This window comes from Parambassis ranga, chromosome 17, assembly GCF_900634625.1.
Source record: "Parambassis ranga chromosome 17, fParRan2.1, whole genome shotgun sequence".
Taxonomy (NCBI): domain Eukaryota; kingdom Metazoa; phylum Chordata; class Actinopteri; family Ambassidae; genus Parambassis; species Parambassis ranga.
The window spans coordinates 10,280,963-10,300,388 of NC_041037.1; the positions used below are offsets into that span (position 1 = coordinate 10,280,963).

General features: G+C 41.4%; 1 protein-coding gene across 1 annotated transcript in view; it reads right to left on the bottom strand.

Annotated features, from left to right (window-relative positions):
• Window positions 1-1,609: 1,609 nt before the first annotated feature.
• The window catches only part of tnr (tenascin R (restrictin, janusin)), a 125,542-nt gene continuing 107,725 nt past the window's right edge, over window positions 1,610-19,426 (bottom strand). Inside the window, exons 26-32 of the mRNA XM_028427291.1 lie at window positions 14,118-14,248; window positions 11,185-11,317; window positions 10,644-10,795; window positions 10,455-10,551; window positions 6,130-6,291; window positions 5,700-5,863; window positions 1,610-4,150 (exon numbers count right to left, since the gene is read on the bottom strand). Coding sequence (XP_028283092.1) covers window positions 4,031-4,150; window positions 5,700-5,863; window positions 6,130-6,291; window positions 10,455-10,551; window positions 10,644-10,795; window positions 11,185-11,317; window positions 14,118-14,248 — 959 coding nt within the window. The 3' untranslated portion in view covers window positions 1,610-4,030. The remainder of the gene's footprint in view (window positions 4,151-5,699; window positions 5,864-6,129; window positions 6,292-10,454; window positions 10,552-10,643; window positions 10,796-11,184; window positions 11,318-14,117; window positions 14,249-19,426) is intronic.

Sequence of the window (19,426 nt, forward strand, 5' to 3'; positions counted from 1 at the left end):
ATCATAGCAGAGCTGCAAACTAGAAGAGATGATCAGAAAAAATTCATAATAAAGACTGAATTTACAGCTGAGGGGACGAGAGCAGCTTTTTGGGCTCACATGCAGCTGAATAAGCCAGAGAACAGAAACACTGACCTGTAAGTATTGACCTGAATATTAGTGAGCGTCCTTCTATATTTGGAGACAGACACATGTTCTGATGCACTTTGAATGGAGGTATAATAAGCTGGTCTACAGTAAGTTGTGACCAGCGGTGCTGCTTGAACAGATGGTGGCACACAGGTTGTGTGGATTAATCGTGACCCGATCCCACCCACAATACTACCCATGATGGCTTCACAACCTGACCTGTCAAATGCAAAATGACACATGACGATGATGACAATCTGACCTCTGACTTGGAAACAGCTATCAACAAACAGACCTGTTACCCATCATCCAACTAGCAACCTGCAATCCACTAAAACCTCCAGCAAACATCCTTTTACCCAGAAAACTGAAATCTGATCCTTCTCCTACTGAATAAAAACTGTAATTTCTGGTACTCCTGCATGTACCAAAGACCTGTCTGTTAGTTTTAGGCTTTAAATTGGTCGTAGGTGTGGGTAGACTTTAAATTGGTTGTAGGTGTGGGTGTGAGCATGAACGGTTGTTTGTTGATGGACACCTCTCTGCTTTTAAAGGCGATTAATGCTAAACTTCCATGTCACCATCTCCTGTGTTGTGACCTGTTGTTTGGTCCTTGCAGGGTTGTTATGTCTCTGGAGCCAAACCGCACAGGCAGGCCTGTATGACTGCAGCTGTCACTGTCCAGCAGCAGCAGCAGCAGCATTAACAGAAGCGGCCAGACTCACTTTGCTTTTTAATGGCATCCAATTATCGGTGCAGAGACTTTGATATTGTTTAGAGCATGGAGCTGTGGCACTTCATTATTTCATGGGAGCACAGCTCGGCTTGTTTAACACTAAATCTGACACAGAAGTGAACACAATGAGAGGTTTGTGTGCGAAGTACAACACTAAACCGAAAGAGAGACAGTGAATAAAGCGATCAGACTATTTGAATATTTTATTAACATGTAGAAAATGTATTAAAAAAGGAACTATATAGTACATGTTTAAATCAAACTAGAGCTAAACAGTAATACCCAAGGTTATCCAACAGTAAATCCTTAGTTCAGCTTATATCAGCGTCTCAAACAGTCAACATCACATTTTTGTCAACATATACATACCCATGGCAAATCAATGCAGTTACAATAGATCTGACTTATGGAACAATATCACCAGGCCTGGAGGCTGATATTGGTTTATCAACTCGTGAACGTGTTAATAAAGCAGTTTGGGTTTTGATGCCAAACGGGAGCTTGAGTTCAGTCTAAATAAATCTCAGTTAATAAATAAGGGGAAGAGCTTCCTGTCCTGTACAAACAGACATACTGCATTTAGAGAAAATCTTCAAATGATGAGAAATATCAAGAAAATATTTCAGGCTCTGTAAAAGTCTGTAAAGAAAAAGCATTAGGGTCACTGTAAAGTTTAAAGACTAAACATATTATAGAACATATAATATGTTTAGTCTCAAAATATTTGTTTTATCGTAGCCTTAATCTTCTTTATGTCTTCATGACAAGATACTCAATAAATAATTTCTTTTGCTAAAAGCAGTGATATTACTAAGTTTTATTTTGATACATCAGCAGATTTAATGAGATGTAAAGTTGTCCCATGCAGCAGGATTTATTTTTGTAAAAAGGAAAATAGCTGAAATTGATCGGGAAAACTCAGTGAAATAAATATTAACCCTTACGCTTTCTTCTTGAAGGATTTAAGAGCACCTTAAAAGTTTGCAATGAGAGAAATCCCTCACAGTACATATGACATTCTGTTCCTTCTCTGCAAAGCCTCCTGACCTTTGCTCCTTGCACGAAAACCCACTGAGGCAAACGTCTTCTAAATAGTTAATGAAATAAGCATCTCTACTCTAATAGAAATCACTGGTGGGGGGTGGATTTGCATGAATCTGAAACAGTCACTGAATCAGACCTGGGGAAGGTCACGTGTCCATCATCCAGCTTAAGAGGCCGAGAATCTCTGTCTTCTACAAACCATCATAAGAGCACCTGATACCCAGATCAGAGAAGAAATGTGAGCACAAATCAAACTGAAAGACATTCTGAGGACATTTCTTATTTACTATCAGGCTCTCGATTGCAACTCAGTCGACATGCAGCAGGCTCCGTTCGTCCCTTTCAGCACGACAGTGGTTAAAAATACATTGGTTTAAAAGAATGAATTAGTTTGCATCTAAAGGGGGAACACATCAAAACAACACATCTTCAACTCTATGTCTACATGAGTATATTATCAGTAGTTTATTAGAGGGGGAAGTTGCTATTGTTTGATTACGACTAAAGAAGAAACAAATACACAGTCATGTGATGGGAGCCATGTGTTACTTCAATGAGAAAAACTGAAAAGAAAAATAAAGAGAACACAAGAAGCAATTGGAATAAGAGTATATATGAGACCAGATGTTGCTTGCACAGATGGTGACACCGTGGATTTGTATTTATTGATAATATGAGGCCAGTTTTGTCTTTATTTTACTCCCACAGCAGAGGCTTCCAGAAAACCTGGCGCTGAACACTCTGTGTGACGCTGTGAAACATAACGTTTGGAGGTTATGCTGCAGATTACAGCCGCTAAAGAAGAATACATGCATGTTTGCTGATGTTTCACCGCGGAGCTTTGAACTGTGAAGCGAGTAAAAGGAGCACAGAAGAAGAAGAAGAAGAAGACAGACTTGGCGACGCTTCTCCTACCGTTATGCTTTCTTTGTTAAGTTCATTTCACAGAGCGGTGGCAAGAAAGAGAAAGAGAGGCCGGCCTAACAAACCTGCACCCCCGACATTCCTCTGCATAGAACTTAATGATCACAATGCATAAAAATAAAGCCCGGGGACGTTATTAACATAAAAAAAAGGTGGGTGAAAAGCTGCTTCATTGAATCTGGTGGCAGAACTGACTGACTGGCGTCTTTCCAAACAGCAGGCTGACTCTTTATCATGCAGATCTTTGGTTAAACATCTGTCAGCACCATCTCTGCAAGCAATCAAACCTATGACAGGGGAGACACAGTTATGAAGAGATTTTTCAAGCAAATTACAGAGTCCAGGAAATATTAAACACCCATGAAATGAACTGAATGAACAACAATAGCTTTGCTGTGTTCCCACTCACAGTGCAAATACTGTCTCAGTGTGGCTACCAATAATAATAATCATCATGTTTCCCTTAATTTAATTGACACAAAGGGTATTGACAGGTGGTCATGAAGCTGTTGCTGGTGCACTGCTTTAAATTTGAAACCATGTCCAGTGTTTGTCCTCAGGTTTATGTCATGTAGGGTCACAAAAACCAAGGCATCAAATCATATTAAATAGATGGACTTTGTCACAATATCAGTTATAAAAATATATATATATTACAGTTAAGGGTTTTTAAGGGCATGTACAGTATCGCTGTTGTTAAAAGTGTTATTCTGTAATGCTAGCTCTCACTCCTGAGGGCATTTCTGAGCACATTTTCCTCGCATCCACGGGAAAGGCAAATCACAGATTAAAGAAAAAACAAAGCTTCTTGGTTTGCCTTTCCTTTTTTTGTACAGCAAAAACAACCATTGTCATTCAAAGTATTTAATAAATTACATATAGTGTCTTCTATCTGTCGGGGTAGAAGTACAGCAGGGAAAGACAGCTAAAGCTGGGGAGGTGCACAGATGAACAGAGTTCAGATGATGTTTCTGCTGTTCTGCTCACTGCTGCTAGTATTAGTAAATCTTAATAAAATATTAGTAGCTTTTTGTAATAACCCACTTCTTCTTTTCAGCCTCACTAATGAGGCTTGGCTCTGTTACATTCCAGCCTGCATTTACTGTCAGTGAGGCACACACGATAGCAGAAACTCATTAGCGAACATCATCTGAACTCCATTTATCCATGACTTTAAGCTGGGTGGAGGAGGATTGTTTATACAGGGGCAGACCGCCTCCTCTTGCTGCTGATGCTACGGAAGTTGAACGGCCTCATCTTCATCTCCACGAAGGGAATAGAGAACTCATGACCTTTCCAGTGGTACCAGTTGATACCCTGTGAAAGCAAAAGCAGGAAGTTAAGGTTGGTCCCCTTGTTACTAATGCTTCAATCTGGTCCCAAAAAGTACGGTAGTCCTCTTAGACTTTCCTGTTACCATCCCATTTATACCATTATAAAATCAACATCTTACCTCTCACACAAAACTCTCTCAAAACTTATGGGTGAGGTCACAAAATCTTCGTCCATCTTTGTTTACATCATATGGTTAAAACAGGTCCTTTCATGACTGAACAGATACTACAAGGCAACATTTCCTATGAGCTTCTCTGCCATTTTGTTTCCTACCAGTGTGCCAGGCAGCTGAGAAAGTGCTCTGATGTGCAACAACAGTCATCAGTCAGTCATCCTCGATAACAGGCTACTTTTAATCAGATCATGAGCCACCATACAGCAGTTAGCATGTTGATGATATCAGCTCTGCTCAGAAAATATGTGCGAACACGTAACTTTTTGTCATCACACTTAACACACACACACCCATGTCTATGAGGCATTCCAGTCTTATACAGACTGAATTTGAGTGAATTGTGTGACCACAGGGGCACGTCAAATATGTTCATACAGCTCGGGCTGTTTAAATGGCTTTGGAGAAATTGACCCCTAATGTCACTTCCTTTTTGAGGACGGCCTGTAAAATATTCAAGACCAAGGCTGAGGATAAAAGTGTCATATTTTCAAAAAAAAATCTTTTAATTTCAGTTTAAAGAAGCACTCAAAGCATGAAGACATAAAGCCTGACTTAACAGCTAGCACAATTATGACCTTAGAGTAATTACAGTCTCACTCCCGTGCTGCTAATCCCCATCAGCATCAAAAACCTCCTATTTGCAGCTTTGCTCTGAAAAGTCTCTCTGCATGTCTTTATGGCCGTCCATCTCTGCTCCCACCTGTTCTCATTTCATGGCATCAAAAGACGAAGGGAAAGAGCAGGCAGAGTAAAGCCTTTGTGGTTCAGCTTAATCACAGCTTCACACAACACATCACTGTCTTTCTGCAGCCATTTCATCATGAAGCTGAGAGGGAGAGACATAATACTCTGCTCCGAAAGGAGCAGAAGCACTCTGAAGAGAGGGATGTCCATTAGTGGCTGCGGCACCAGTGTTTATAATCAAACACAGGTACGTGCTTGTTTCACACACTGAATATATAAAAATAATCAGAAGAATAAAATAAGATCCTCTTCTGACTGATCAGCATCAAGCTCCTGCCTCTGAAAGCTTCACTCTCACTGAACAAGAGCTGCAGCCTGAAAGTTTTGACCTTTTGTTAAGGCCATCAGGCCAATCAGTGCACTAAGTATTAAAATGGATGTATGTAGCATGATTTCATTTACTAATTATTAGCCTTTTAAATCAGAAGTTTTAACCTTTAATCACTGCTCTGTCAGGGTGCCCATTTATGGGAGCTTTGTAAATGTTAAAATGCACTAAAAAGGGTAGATGGTTTACACACCTAAACGTTAACCGCCTACACCAGAGCTGAATACTTTAGAGCTGATTAAAGGGTTAATGCCATGCAACAGCTATTGCAATAGAGGACTGACCTGGCTGTGTCTGGACTCGCCGTATTTGCCGTTGAGGTTCGCCCGGTGGCAGTTCTTGTACCACCAGGCTCCTTTGTAAGACAAGGCACAGTTAGTGACAGCAATGTCATTGTCTCTGTCTTTTGTGGAGAATGGGCGGCCCTGGTGGTAGCTCAGAGAGTCACCTGGGATCAGAAAGAGAGACAAGTAGAGAGAGAGAGAGAGAGAGAGAGAGCCTTAAGTATCAGCATATGCTGCTCCACACTGGCATATGGCTGCAGTGAATGACAGTGTGAACAGGATAAATGACCACAGAAGCACGCGGGGGGAGGCACATAGAAAGAAGGCCAAGCAGAGGGAAGTACAAACATGAATGGATGACAGTTAATACTATAAGCGTACTGACAGACTGACAGGGCAGAGAAAGGGGAAGCAACTTTAAACCATGTACCAGCGGTGCCATTGTACTCTCCTATCCTGAGCTTGTAGAGGTTTCTTGCATCTCCAATGGAGAACTTGTCATAATTGGCGTAGACAGACTCCTGCCCGTCCTTCATGTCAATCCTCAGCTCATAGCGGCCCTGGGCAGCGACCCTCTGGATGTTGTCTAGACCTGCAGATAAATATCATTTCATTTAGATCTGTAATATCTGCTGAGAGAAGTCCACACAGGCACTGCATGGTTTTCTTGCAGAGACATGCAAGAGTCCAAAAATAGTAAACAGATAAACATGAAGAATGTTTTTTCTGACTAGCATCTCTTTTCAATTGTCTCAAATGAGGAGAGAGGGTATGCAGGTACCTTAAAGAAAAGCTGTCAATTCCTGGGATGAGAAAAGAAGCCAACACCTCACCTGACAACCGGGTGGCTCTTACTATGATAAAACATCCAACTTTGCTGTATATATCAGAGAGAAATGATGTGACCAAATTCACTATCATTATACTGTTGTCATAGAAACAAATGGACTGGCTGATGAGATGACCCTCTTACTGACAGCACTTTACCAGCCAGAAGAAAAAACTCTATGTGGGCAAACCTGCACCTAGATGTTTTTGTGTGACAGCCTGTTGCCATCTGCAGCTTTGCAGGTTAACAGTCTCAATCCTGATAAGTGTCAGGTGTCCTCATCAGCTGGTCTTTTGGCTGTGTATGATTCAACCTGTCAAGTGCTGGAAGTTGGCACCACCAGCCAATCTGCAAATATCCCACAGTACAACTTCCTGACACACACACAGCTTTGCTCTCTATCTCAAATGCAGCAGATACGAGGCTTGTTTGAACCGCAGCAGCTGATAAGGCCACACACCGACCTGAGCGATTGGAACTGCCTCCGCTATCAGATTACAACCAGCACCCATTTGGAAAAGGAGCCGCCAACAGACGCATCACATGTGCACTTTTTCTGAACCCAGGGGATGTTTTGAGGGGGGAAAAAAACCCCTCAAACCTTCACTGATAAGAAGTAGGAAGCGGGGAGAGGAGGGATACTCAAGTCTGCTGCCATTTGTCAGTGGAAAGCAGATACAATCTATGACACAACCCAAAGGCACTTAGGGTGACAGGGAGAAGCAATAGTTGTAATAAAACTGTTTAACACTAAGTCATCTCTAATTCCCATTGTATAATATCACTGTACTATCAGCAATTAATCTGCCACACATCATGTTTTACAGTTTTTTCCTTCCAACAGCTTTATGGCGTCAGACTGCTCGACTTTAAACTGCAGCGATTAAAAAGGCATTTTGACACACTGTTGCACTCGTGTCCTATTATACTACCAATATTACCATCTCATCACTTTTTATTACTGGCCTTTCCCTTACACTTGAGGGGGGGGGGGATTAAAAACAAAGGAGAATGAGATAATGATCACACATTGCACACAGACACCCTGCTTTCTTTCTGTTATTACATCATCAAACTGAAACTGTTCAGCGTGAAACCGGCCGAGGTCAGAGAGGAGCTAAATTTCCCCAGAGCAGCTATAAAAAAGTGGCCGTTCTCAAACTGTAACAGATAATAATGGGAGCTCAATTTCCATATTCTTCACTGCTGGCCAGCTAAGTGGCTCTACTTTTTCAGTTTCAGTGCATTTAATATCAGTGTTTATGGTTCCAACTGTCCGGTGTGTAGCTGTTCTGTGAGCAGAGGAGGTGATTAGTGAAATGTTCCCTGCGATGGCTCTCCAGGGCTGAGACAGTCACCTGATTCTTAAAGAAAAAAGTGAAGGTCACATGCACTGAAACTGTGGTGGCCATCTGCACCACAACACCGGTTACCCGATTTTAAGGATGATTAATTCTAAGGACATTTCGCCCGTGGTGATTTGTGGCTCATTAAATATAATGACAACAAAGGGGCATAGAAAAATACAGCAGTTTACTACTCATATAGTGAAGAATTTCCAAGTACCTTTGCACTTACAGGTAAAGCAGTAAAGAGCACAGGCAAAGATCATAGTGACCTTAGACAAAAAAAATTCTAATTTACCTTTGACTCCATTCGACCTTAGAGTCAAGTTTTAAGAAGCTCCCCTCAGGTGTTTCTGAGATATTGCCTTCACAAGAATGTGATGAAAGGAGGGAGGAGGAAGACGACCATGACTCAGTGATTCAGTCTCAAATTCACTTCAGTTCGCCCATGAAGGAAAAGAAAGTGAATGCTGGGCATTACATAATGTTTCGTGAACTTTTATTAAAAGCTGGCTGGATAGTCAAAAAGTAGTTTCTATATCAATAATCCGATAATATGGTCTGGTAAAATCAGACATTTGAGAATGTGTCCGCAGACCTTTTTTCCCAGTAGGAATAAAATAAGGTGCAAATAATAAAAATGATGCTTGCCTACAATTCTGCATTTTCATCTAAAGGGTACAAGCCTTGCAGATAATGGCTTGCAATGTCATGCCTGTTTCTTGCAGCACTCTGGCAATGTTGCGCAGTAGACTGAGGCTGCTGTGTTTCCTGCTGGCATATTATCTATAATCTGGCATTATGGGCCAGCTCTGAACGCTCCGCACCCTGAGGTTACATTAAGCTGCTTTTATGCGCTGAGAGGGCACAGAGTAACGGCACAGAGAAAGAAGAAAAATGGGATAGAAGGAGGGAAAGTACATCTTAAAAAGTAAAACAAGACCCTGGAGATGAAGGTACCCTTCTGTGGTGAGAGGGCAGATTATGGCTGATTCAGCTAGAGAACAGAAACAGGTCAAATGAAATGCTGTACTCACTGAGCCACCAGCCCTTTAGATCGTATTGAACCGAGCACAGCCATTAAAAAGCTACCAAATCTGTGCCAGGACGCTTCTATGTGATGCCTTCAGGTGCCTCATGTGTAATACATGGTGATGGATTTTCTCTTTGTATGATGTGTGTGTAAATCCATCCTACAAAACCATTTATTACTTTCATCAAAGGCTCTGTACCTTTGTGAGCAACTTCCTCTTTTTTGTTGAAACACACACACAAAAAACACATCAATTATTAATTTATACCAGCAGACAGCAATCCAACAGTTCTTGTGATAAAATGTTAACAGCTACCTTTGAATGCCGTCCCTGTGGCGGTGTATAAAAGTAACAGAAATGGCTGTCAACAAAAAAATAATTAAATAAAGCAATAAAACAACACATAAACAACAAGACCAGCAGGCTAATGTGCTGGGTTGAATTATATTGTCAGCCGCAGATCATGACGGCGCTAAAAAAAAAAATCTCCCTTTATGCTTTCACCTATTACATTGTGCTTAGTCGCTAATAGACTAGAGTGCAGAAGGGAATCTTTAGTATTATGATCCAATATGTGTCAGCTGCAAAGTAGCATCCTTTTCCTTCTGTCATAATGTGGTGATAATGCAACACCATAAAATTTCCCCCACAGCCTTATTTAATTTCTTTAATCAAAAAGTTCAAAAAACATTTATCTCAAGGTTCTGATTCACTCGATGAAATATTCATGCAATATTTTCCTTTAATCATCTGCACCAAAACAATAACACACAAAAAAAGACTGGCCCATGAAGAAACATGACTCATTTGCACATTTTCTAATGAATATAATTATTGTTTCATAATGAGATTTGGAAGGGTGGGGAGGAGGTGGATATTCAGCGGTCCATCACAGCAGTGAGGACGTTGTGTTGTTTTGTCTTTGGATCACACAAACGCTAAAAACAATTACCAAGTCATTTCAGAGAGAGATGAGCTTTCAGAGAATCCAGTAATGAATCAGATAGACTTTGTGAGGTCCAGAACTAAAAGATGAGGCAAGAAAAAAAAAAGTAGCAAGGTTCATCATCTTTGTACAAAGTGAAAAATCTTACAAGAAAGGTTTTACTGTCTGCACGAAATATTGAAGACATCTTTCCCCTCTGTGAAATAGATGTATCAATTGAAACCAGGTAAAGGGTATGAACCTCTATTGATTGTACCTATTAAATCCACTTCAGTCATGGGGACGGTGTGAAGACAGAGAGAGATGAGGGCAGAAAAAAGGGGGCTGGAATTGAACACAATGTGTGGCAGGTTGCAGCTCAATTTGAGCCATAAAAGGCCGCTGAAATATGTGTGACAGCGCTACAGGCTGATCTTAGGCTGCAACCAACCCGACCTTACTGTGAATTATAGAATACGCCTGCTAATCAATCAGACTCAGGGTTCAGGAAATACGTATAGAGAGGAAGACAGCTCAGATTTTTATCTGATCTTATAATAAATACCTGATATTCAAAATCTGCACTCCTCTTCATTCATTATTTCAGTGTAAGACACTCACCAAGCCAGAACTCATCCTCCAGGTTCCCAAAGCCGACCCGATAATCACTCCACTTCCTGGAAAAGTCTGTCAGGCCATTCTGACGACGCTGGAAAACCTGAGCAGAAAATGCAGCTGCTGTTACTCAGAGGTTTTTCCAATTTGCCAGTGGTACTCGAAAAACTAAGCGCTGTCTCTCCAGTGACTTACAATCCAGCCTCCTTCATCTGTGGTCATGTCACAGTACACCTGCACTCCCTGGCTGGGGTCTCTGTTGATGTAAATGGTGTAGACGCCGCTCAGATTCTCTCCATTCAGCAGGTGCTGGGCGCAATTCTGAGGTGTTGCAAACAGACGACTCCCTGGAGAGAAGCAGCAGAGGACCCGTGATGACAAGTTATAATTTGCTTCATTTTCCTCATAGCAACCTGGAATTATTCAGTTTGAATCAGATCTTCTCCAGCTCTCGCTGTGCCTCAGTTACATCTTAACATATGTTTGACTGAAATGTCCTTTCCATAGCACCTCAGAGATGAGAGCACACTGCTCGCCACAGCCACCCTGCAGCTGCAGCCTAATGGCTGAGTCTTCCTCAGTGGGTGACAATTGTGCCTTACTTTGGGGACCCATTATGGTGCACCTTTGTTATGTTGACTGCGATGCCAAATGCAGTGGAGCCAACAAAACTCAGCTCATTAGAATCACTTTCTGAGCTCAGATCAAAGAACACAGATGAGTGTGTATTCTGCACCTGTAGTGAATGTAGTGGAGACGACAGCGCTGGTGTCTAGTCCTCTGGCAGCCTGGAGGTTGACTGTATACTCTGTGGTCTCAGCCAACCCCTCCAGTCGAATCCATGTGTCTTCTGCATCCAGGATCAGCTCCTAGTGTGTAAACACAGGACCAAACACATTCACTTAACACATGCTGCGGAAGGGAAATGATGTTAGATAAAGACATTATCCTCTGTTTAAGTAGTTGAAATAAATTCTGTTAGAATCCCCTTAAGTCATTGATAAAACACTGAAATAAGCTTGCGAGTTAAAAAGACCTGCAGTGTGGCAGCAATAAAACCTTCCAGCTATTCTTGTTCAGGAACCACATGATGGCTTGTTTTTTTTGTTGTATTTTTTAACAAAATATTGCATTTAGAAGAAAATGGAAAAAGCACATTAAGCCTCCCACTGGCCACTGAACAGGTTAGGCTTTCTGTGTTTTTACATTTGAGCATAAAATAGTGTGAGAAAATAAAATAAAACAGGAACCAGGGAAGATAATGGTGAAGGTTGAAGGTTGTTATCGGACAGCCGTGCTGAGAAGCTGCAAAGCAATACAAAAAAACCCCCACACATTTCTATTTTTGGTACAGAGGTCATGGCAATACAGTGCAGCTACTTCCCTTTTAGTTATTTTTTTTCTAAATCCTCTTTTATTGAGCTTGTCAAAGAAGCCAATACCTTTGACCATGTGTTACTTTGATGAGACATCCATCCAATGAAGGCTGAAGCCTCAACTTGTGTGTTTGTGTGTTACCGTTTGGCCTGGATACACATTAAATATGAACAAGAAATAATGAAATATTCAGCCAGTTTGGAAAAAAAAATCCCACATTCTCAGGCAATGTGTCTGTGTGAATTATGCAGGGATGCAGCTGGTAAATGGTGTCTCTCTGTCTCAGAGGATCTGACACTTTCCCACCGGGTATTCAAGGCTTGTGATTTTTATTGCAAACCCTGTTTTATCAAGGCTTATACATACCTTAATATGCTTGCTATTGATTGTGTATGTGTGGTTGGATATTTGGTAAATGTGTGATACATCCATTTGATTTTTTTTTTTTTTTTTTATAAAAGTCTATTATCTGGGTAAGAGGGGGAGCTGGCTAAATGATCTGTGGTTAGAGTACAGCTGAGGCAATGCAGCTGCACATTTACAGCCCAGCCAGAGCTTGAATAGAGACGGCCAGAGAAAAGTTTCATGAAGCACCTGAGTCTGTGGCAATTCCATGTATGGGTGACTGATGGGTTATTGAACATGAACACAGTGTACCAGGAGAACCTACAGAAATATACAACTAAATAGGTGCAATAGATGGTTACAATTACCAATGCTTTGTTTGCAGTCAGTATACAGTGAAATTACATTGTGAAAAGTTTAAGCTGCCTAAATGAACCCAGTAGTTCAGTTTAATCTGCATGGGATGGTGGCTAACAGGGTCAGGACAAGACAGTATGAACAGGAGCAACAGAAACATGGATTTAAGCACACACACACAAGACCAACCCAAAAATTACTAGATCACATGTAATCGATGTAATATTTAGAATATTATCGCCACTTTTTATTGTAGTGTAGCTCTTTCCAAAGCTGGGCTGACAGTGCTGTGTCTTTGAAGAACACCTGAGTCAATGCTATCTCTCTTTGACTTTTGTGTCTGTGTGACTGAAAGACATTTTAGCTTGGATCCAAAACACCTTGCAATGTCACACAGAAACAGGTCTGCTGCTTTCTTATTCTGCAAGGGGAGCCTATTGTCAATGGAGTCTTGTGGCTTTGAAGAGACTGATTAATGTGGGTAATGCTAATTGCAACTTGATGTCACATTAATTAAACTTCAAGATCTCTGCAGGCAGTATGTGACTTCATCCGGGCGGGGAGGTGTCCTCTTTGTAGCTGATTGCATCACATCAGTTTCAGTTCAGAAGTGCATCATATGCATATTTAATCAACATTTAGGTTGTGTTTGGTTCTTGATTCAATAAGCCAAAACAATATATGACGTCATGGTTGAAGTTTGCTGGGGGCTGTCTGTCAGTGTAGCTTTTAACACTGATAATTGATTCTAGAAGGCAAATTAAATCATGCAATTGAATTACTATTTAAACAATATATTTAAACCACTGGAAATTTCATTTTAATTAGTGTTTAAAAATAAACCGTTATCATGGAAAAGCAGGATCAATTTAAACAGCACTGCAGGAAGAAATATCTTCATCATCGCCGTCATTAAATAGTTCCTCCTGCTGCATTCTTTGTGCGTGAGTGACACCTGATGGTCAACTACACAGCAGTCGCACTCACAAGGTCAGACTATGTGCATGTCAGTGCATCAGTATGGACCTACATGTGCGTGCGTGTGTGTGTTTCTTCTTCCACAAAGCTTTAACTAATGTACTTTATTACTATTACTCAGCCACATCAAAACACAGAAACAAAATAAACAGCATCTCTACTGAGGCTCGTTAAAGTAATATCTGTATTGGACAAGCAATTTCCCTTTGCGGTTCCCTTGTGTGAGTATCAATCTGTGTGTGTGTGTGTCCTTCTGCACATGGGGAGATTACATAATTGAAAGATACAATCTGAATTCTAAAGAGCTGAAGTGTTGTTAAGTTGTGGCTGCATTGTGCATTGATAATTTTCCTGATCCTGCTTTAATACCTTGACCTGGTTTTGTAAACAGAAAGAAGCGGTTTCAATGTATCATGCAGTATCTGTAGAATCAGCCTTCTGTTGTCAGTGTGGATGCAGAAAAGTGCAGTTAATTTGTCCGACAGGTTTGCTGGGCGTGCATGCTCGGCAGATTTTGCAAAACCACTACGAGGAACATACTCGTAAAATGTCACCAATCACACTAGTCCTGCACAGTATACACAATATCAGCATGAGCTGCACGTTACGTACTTTACGGCTGCCGTCGGCTGACTTGTAGGTGAGCATGTAGTTGTCAATTTCAGCGATAGGCGGTTGCCAGGAGATGAGAGCGCTGCGGTGATTCACTTCACTGGCTGTGAGGTTGAGCGGTGCATCCATAGCTGCCAGAAAGACAGAAAAGTCATTACGGTTACACTCAGTTTAGTTGACTGGAGAGCAAGAGACGTGAGCCATTTAATGAGGGCACTTAATAATTAAAAGATGAAGATTTTTCTGCTATACAATTTGATACTATACAGTTCACAGTGAGGACTTCTAATTGTCTGATAATGTCATTTATATTCAATGTGCTCCAGCTTTATTAAAGAGTGGGCACTTCAGATGATGATTAGATAAAGTACCTCTCAGTCTATCACAGGCTAACTTCAATCATTTACAACAATGAGGAAATACAAGTCACATTTAGGAGCTTTGAGCCATCAGCTGTTGTTACTATAGGCTGTCAGCAGACCTACTGTGTCATATGTGACTTGACTGTTGCTGGAATTTCCCAGTGTTTCAGGGATGTTTCAGAATTTTGGGTCCTAAAGTTTGAATATGAGGTTAACAGGCTTCAGGGGGGAAAAAGTAATAATAATTTTGCAACTGATGATCAAAAAAGGAGCTAAAGGGTTTTTTAAAATCTGTGTGCCGCGAGGTGCTAATTTGTTATTTATCATTTTCTCCCTCGTATCACATCATTTATCATCTTCTATGTTAAGAATGTCTGAGATTTCACATAAAGTTTTATTAAATATGGAATCATATAAGCCTAGAATCCTGCAGGCTTCCTGTTAATTAAGACGAGCTGTAGCTCATCAGTAAACCAGATGAAGAGTACCAGCGGCAAAACACTCAGAGCCACTGAGAGGCAGTGCATGTGTGTCCTGAAGGCATAAATCCACAACTTGGAAATTAGATGCCACTGCCCCACAAGTAACCTGCAGAGGGAAAAAGCTGCCAACTCACCACATTAACAGGCTAGTCAATAAAAAAGCATCAAATAAAACACTGAACATTTGTTTAGTCTGCTGTTGAGCCTGGTCGGGATTTCTCTCTGTGGACAGACTCAACAGTATATGAAGCAAAGTGGCAGTAATCCAGCCTCTAAATAAAATCACTGATATTATGCAGTCTCAAAGTGTCAAGATATAAACTGTGTCTACGCCAGCACTGCTGAAGGCCATGAAAGCTGTTAATTATTTAGATTTTGTTCTGCCTCAAGTGCAATGCTACTGATCTGAATGGAGAGTTGAAGGAAAAAGTTTCCAAATACAAAGAATTAAGCAAATGTTACAAAGTGGCGATCAGGGTGGTATTGATGTGTCACTCAGTACAGGGTGTTTTATCTGGACAACAATTCTCTGACAGAGCTACAAAAGACTTTTTTTTAATAATTAACTTAGAAAATCTTGAGTTATAGCCAAAGCTGTGTTGTGTGAAATCACAGTAAACTATGACAAGGCGGCAACATCCAGGGATGAGACATGATCGCCATGGCAGAAGTGTTACAGTTCCTCCTGTGGCCTCTAGGGGCTGTCTCCAAAAGCAAGGATATGTTATTTTTCTTGCTCATTTTAATCATATTTACACTTAAAATTTCTCATAATTATGGGTGTGAGTGCTTTGAGTGAGAGGGGGATGCCAACTCAGCTCCACTCATGCCTCACCTCTTTGCTTGTAATTGGAGATTATCTGGACCGACTTGCTGTCAACATAGCGACAGTCAGAGCCTCCTGCATTCAAAAGGCCTCTGTCACATTAGCTTCTGTTTATGCTCATAATCCCACCATCAGAACATTGACCAATAATGGTGTGCATGGCAGAGCTGCAAGGAGGAAGTCACTGCTATTCCATGAAGAACACTGCTGCCTGTCTGGCTCACAAACCTTTGAGCATCAGTGTACATTACACTGTAAGTGTATTAGGTCGGCAGTAAAAACAGCACAAAGACTCTTCCATATTTAGTCACTGTGTATCTGAGCCTCAAAAGCACACAGGGCCTTGATCAGGAAGCCCACCCAGGTTTTTACTGAACATTACATCACAGCACCCAGTGCATCTGCGGTCCCTGCTCAGCTTTAAACAAGTCTTGATTATAGCGCCTTTGTTGATACTTAAAGCACATCACAAGGAGACTCACCTCAATTTCCACACCTTACATCATCCTTTTGAGTCAATATCTGATCTTCCGACATGGCAGCAGAAAAATTGACATGCTGTAACCCCATTTTAGTGCATGATAGAAAATAGATGACCCTCTGCTCTGGAAAATCAGTTTCCTGCAGTTACATCATGACTCTGGGGCACAACGTCAGCCAGTCACCTAACAGTGTAAAGGAGGCGGGGGCACTGAAACAAATAAAGAGCTGCATTTTGTCTGCTGTACACTCCACTGTCACTGCTATGAATATAAAATAAAGATACATGGCTGTCTCTTACACCCATGCCTGTCCTGTTTTGTATTTTTTTTCTCTTTCAGTAATCTCCTTTGTAGTGAAGCTGTGGTTAAATCATCAGCACACACTTGTCAGTAAAATCCTTTTGTGTGTGTATATAGACACATACGGAATGATCAATGACAGCTCAGTAATTAACAGCGTGTACCGATGTTGATAACCTCCTGAAAGTTGCGGGGTGCCTTCTCTCACGCAGGCAGTGATAGGCAGATCCACAGTATGTGACAGGGGGGAAAAGGGGGGAAACAAAGAGAGTTTCAGAGCGAGTCTTCTGAGCTGTAGCTTTCAGATAAAAGCAGCCCTTTGCAGATTCGTCCACTCCTGCACCTTAATAGACCTACTCTACCTCTCTCCTTCACTGTCCTTATATGTCCATTTGTTTCTCTTTGTATTCCTTTTGCCTCTCCATCCACTGCCCACCTCCTCCATTCCTCCTTATCCAACAAGCTGCCATTCTAACTCAGCGTGGCAGAGCTCGAATGGAGTTTATCTTTTGTTCTTGTCATCCTCTTGTCTTGATGAACCCCAGCAGTAGATTATGCGAGGGAGGAAGCAGAAGGGGAGTTTTCAATACAAAGAAACTGAGGGTACATTACTGTCACTTTGCCTGTCTTTAATCTTCCTCTCCCTTCATTCTCTGTCTCATTCTGCCTCCTCCTTGTTTTTTCTCTCCTCCATTTAAATGTGTGAGTGGAGCACAGGTGAGCCGGTTCCTGGCACCTCTGAAGCTCTATTTTCAGATGAGGAGGTTTGAACAATGGGATTGAGATGAATAGGTTTGGCTGCGTCTAATGACTCATTAACACTCGTTGTAAACAATTCTTGGGAAAAAAAAAATGTAAACACGCACACACAGAGCAGCAGATGGGAAGGGCAGCATGGGCAGCAGCAATTTGTTGCACAGAGACAAGAGAGAGTCAGATAGTTTTTTTGGAGTGGATCTCACATCTCTGTGCCAAAATAAAGGGGGAATAATTCAGCTTGGATGATGTATAGGAGCCTCATTTGTGTTTGTGAAGTCTGTCTGAATGTAACCAAATGCTGCTCAAACAGATCTCACAGATGCAGTTATGGCGCAGAGTAGAGAGTGAGGAGAAAATAAGAAACTCAGAGGAAGACATTTTATATATTTTAGTTTTACAATGGCAGAGACAGACACATTTAGCAACCTATGACCATGGACTATATAAAACAGGAGTTAGCCTCAAGGTCCAAAGAGTAAAACCAATGTAAAATGCCTTAAACCTGTATTCTCTGTAATGACCAGCAGGGGCAAAGAAGTCACTAGTTGCACCCAGGTTAATAATCCATCCATCCATCATCTGAACCCGCTTCGTCCTGCAGTGCAGGGTCACAGGGGGCTGAAGCCTATCCCAGCTACCTACGGGTGAGAGGTGGGGCACCCTGGACAGGTTACCAGCAGGTTAATAATTATGAACTTCATTCTTCATGTTAAAACTATACTTAACAATATTTCACCTGCATTTAACCATAAAACTGTGCAGATTTTATGGGTTGCAAGTCAAGCTTCCAAAAATGCATCACTTGCCAGAAGAATGGAGCTTATGGTTCTCTAACAGTGGGTCTCACTTGGTGAACAGCTATTTCAGAGCTCTGTGAAGCTGCCCGCAGCAAGGATCTCTGCTGCTTCAAAAACTTGCCAAGCACTTCTCAGCAAGTGGGCTCAGACACATCTGAGGTAAAAAAAAAACGTCCCGGTGCTGCAGCCTACAGGCTTACAGAGACACCCGCAGCAAAATCCCTTATTTTCCAGCCCTGTAGCTTAAATATCAGCCTTTTGGGAGCCGAGCTGTGTTACTCTGTGTTGAACTCTCGAGGCATAGAGGCCAGACAACAAAACAACTCTCAGCTGCGGTTAAGAGGCTTGGGAATCAACAAAGAATCCCACCAACACCATGAAAAAACAGTGAATAGATGAAACTCATCTTTTTTTTCCTGTGCTGTGTTCAGCAGGCATGTACACAGACCACACATTCTTTAAAAAAAAAAAAAGTTAAAAACTTGACAGCTGGAACTTTTACTGACCTTTTTAGCTCCTGGACATTGAAACAGGCAAAATAACTCCTTTGCAGACAGCTGGGTAAGATGGGGGATGATGTTTATGAGGCTGATACATAATATTTTATGCATATTTTTCATCATAGCTTAACACAGATTTTTGCAAATCTGTAAAAACCCTCTGCTGTTGATAGAAATGCCTATAAAATGTGATTTAGTTTAGTCTAAAAAGGGGAAAAAAGTGCCCTGACTCCACTCAAAGTCAGACTAAGGAAGACATAAATAGAACAGCTGACAAGATGAGCCAGAGCTCTGGGATACTTGACTAAAACAATCAATGGTCTCATCTTCTCTCACAGTCCTGTTCACAACGTGACATTTCTCCACTGAAGTGGAACAGACTGAGAACACAGGCTGCATGAGCAGCGCAGAAGCCAGCTTTAAGATTTCAATTAGGACGTTTAATTAATAACACTGGGAGATCTCACTGAAGTTGAATGAAGCGCCCCCTGCTGAGACATGTCATCATGAGCTCTACAAACAGCGCTTGTACGCGAACCGCAGCAGTCTGAACACAGACTGTGGTGTGCTTCTTTATTTTATGGGGCACTTCAAAAACGTTCCTTTGAGAACTGAGATATCAAATGGTTGCATAGCTCATGATACTTGGATGAGCAGCTAAACATCTTCAAGAAAACTCTACAAGTCCAGATGCCTTGCTTCCACCTTCTGAATGAAAATGACCTGGATGACTGAGAATTTTCATCACCATAGTTCATGATAAGACTGTTAACATTCAACCACACGGTAATAATTTTCCTC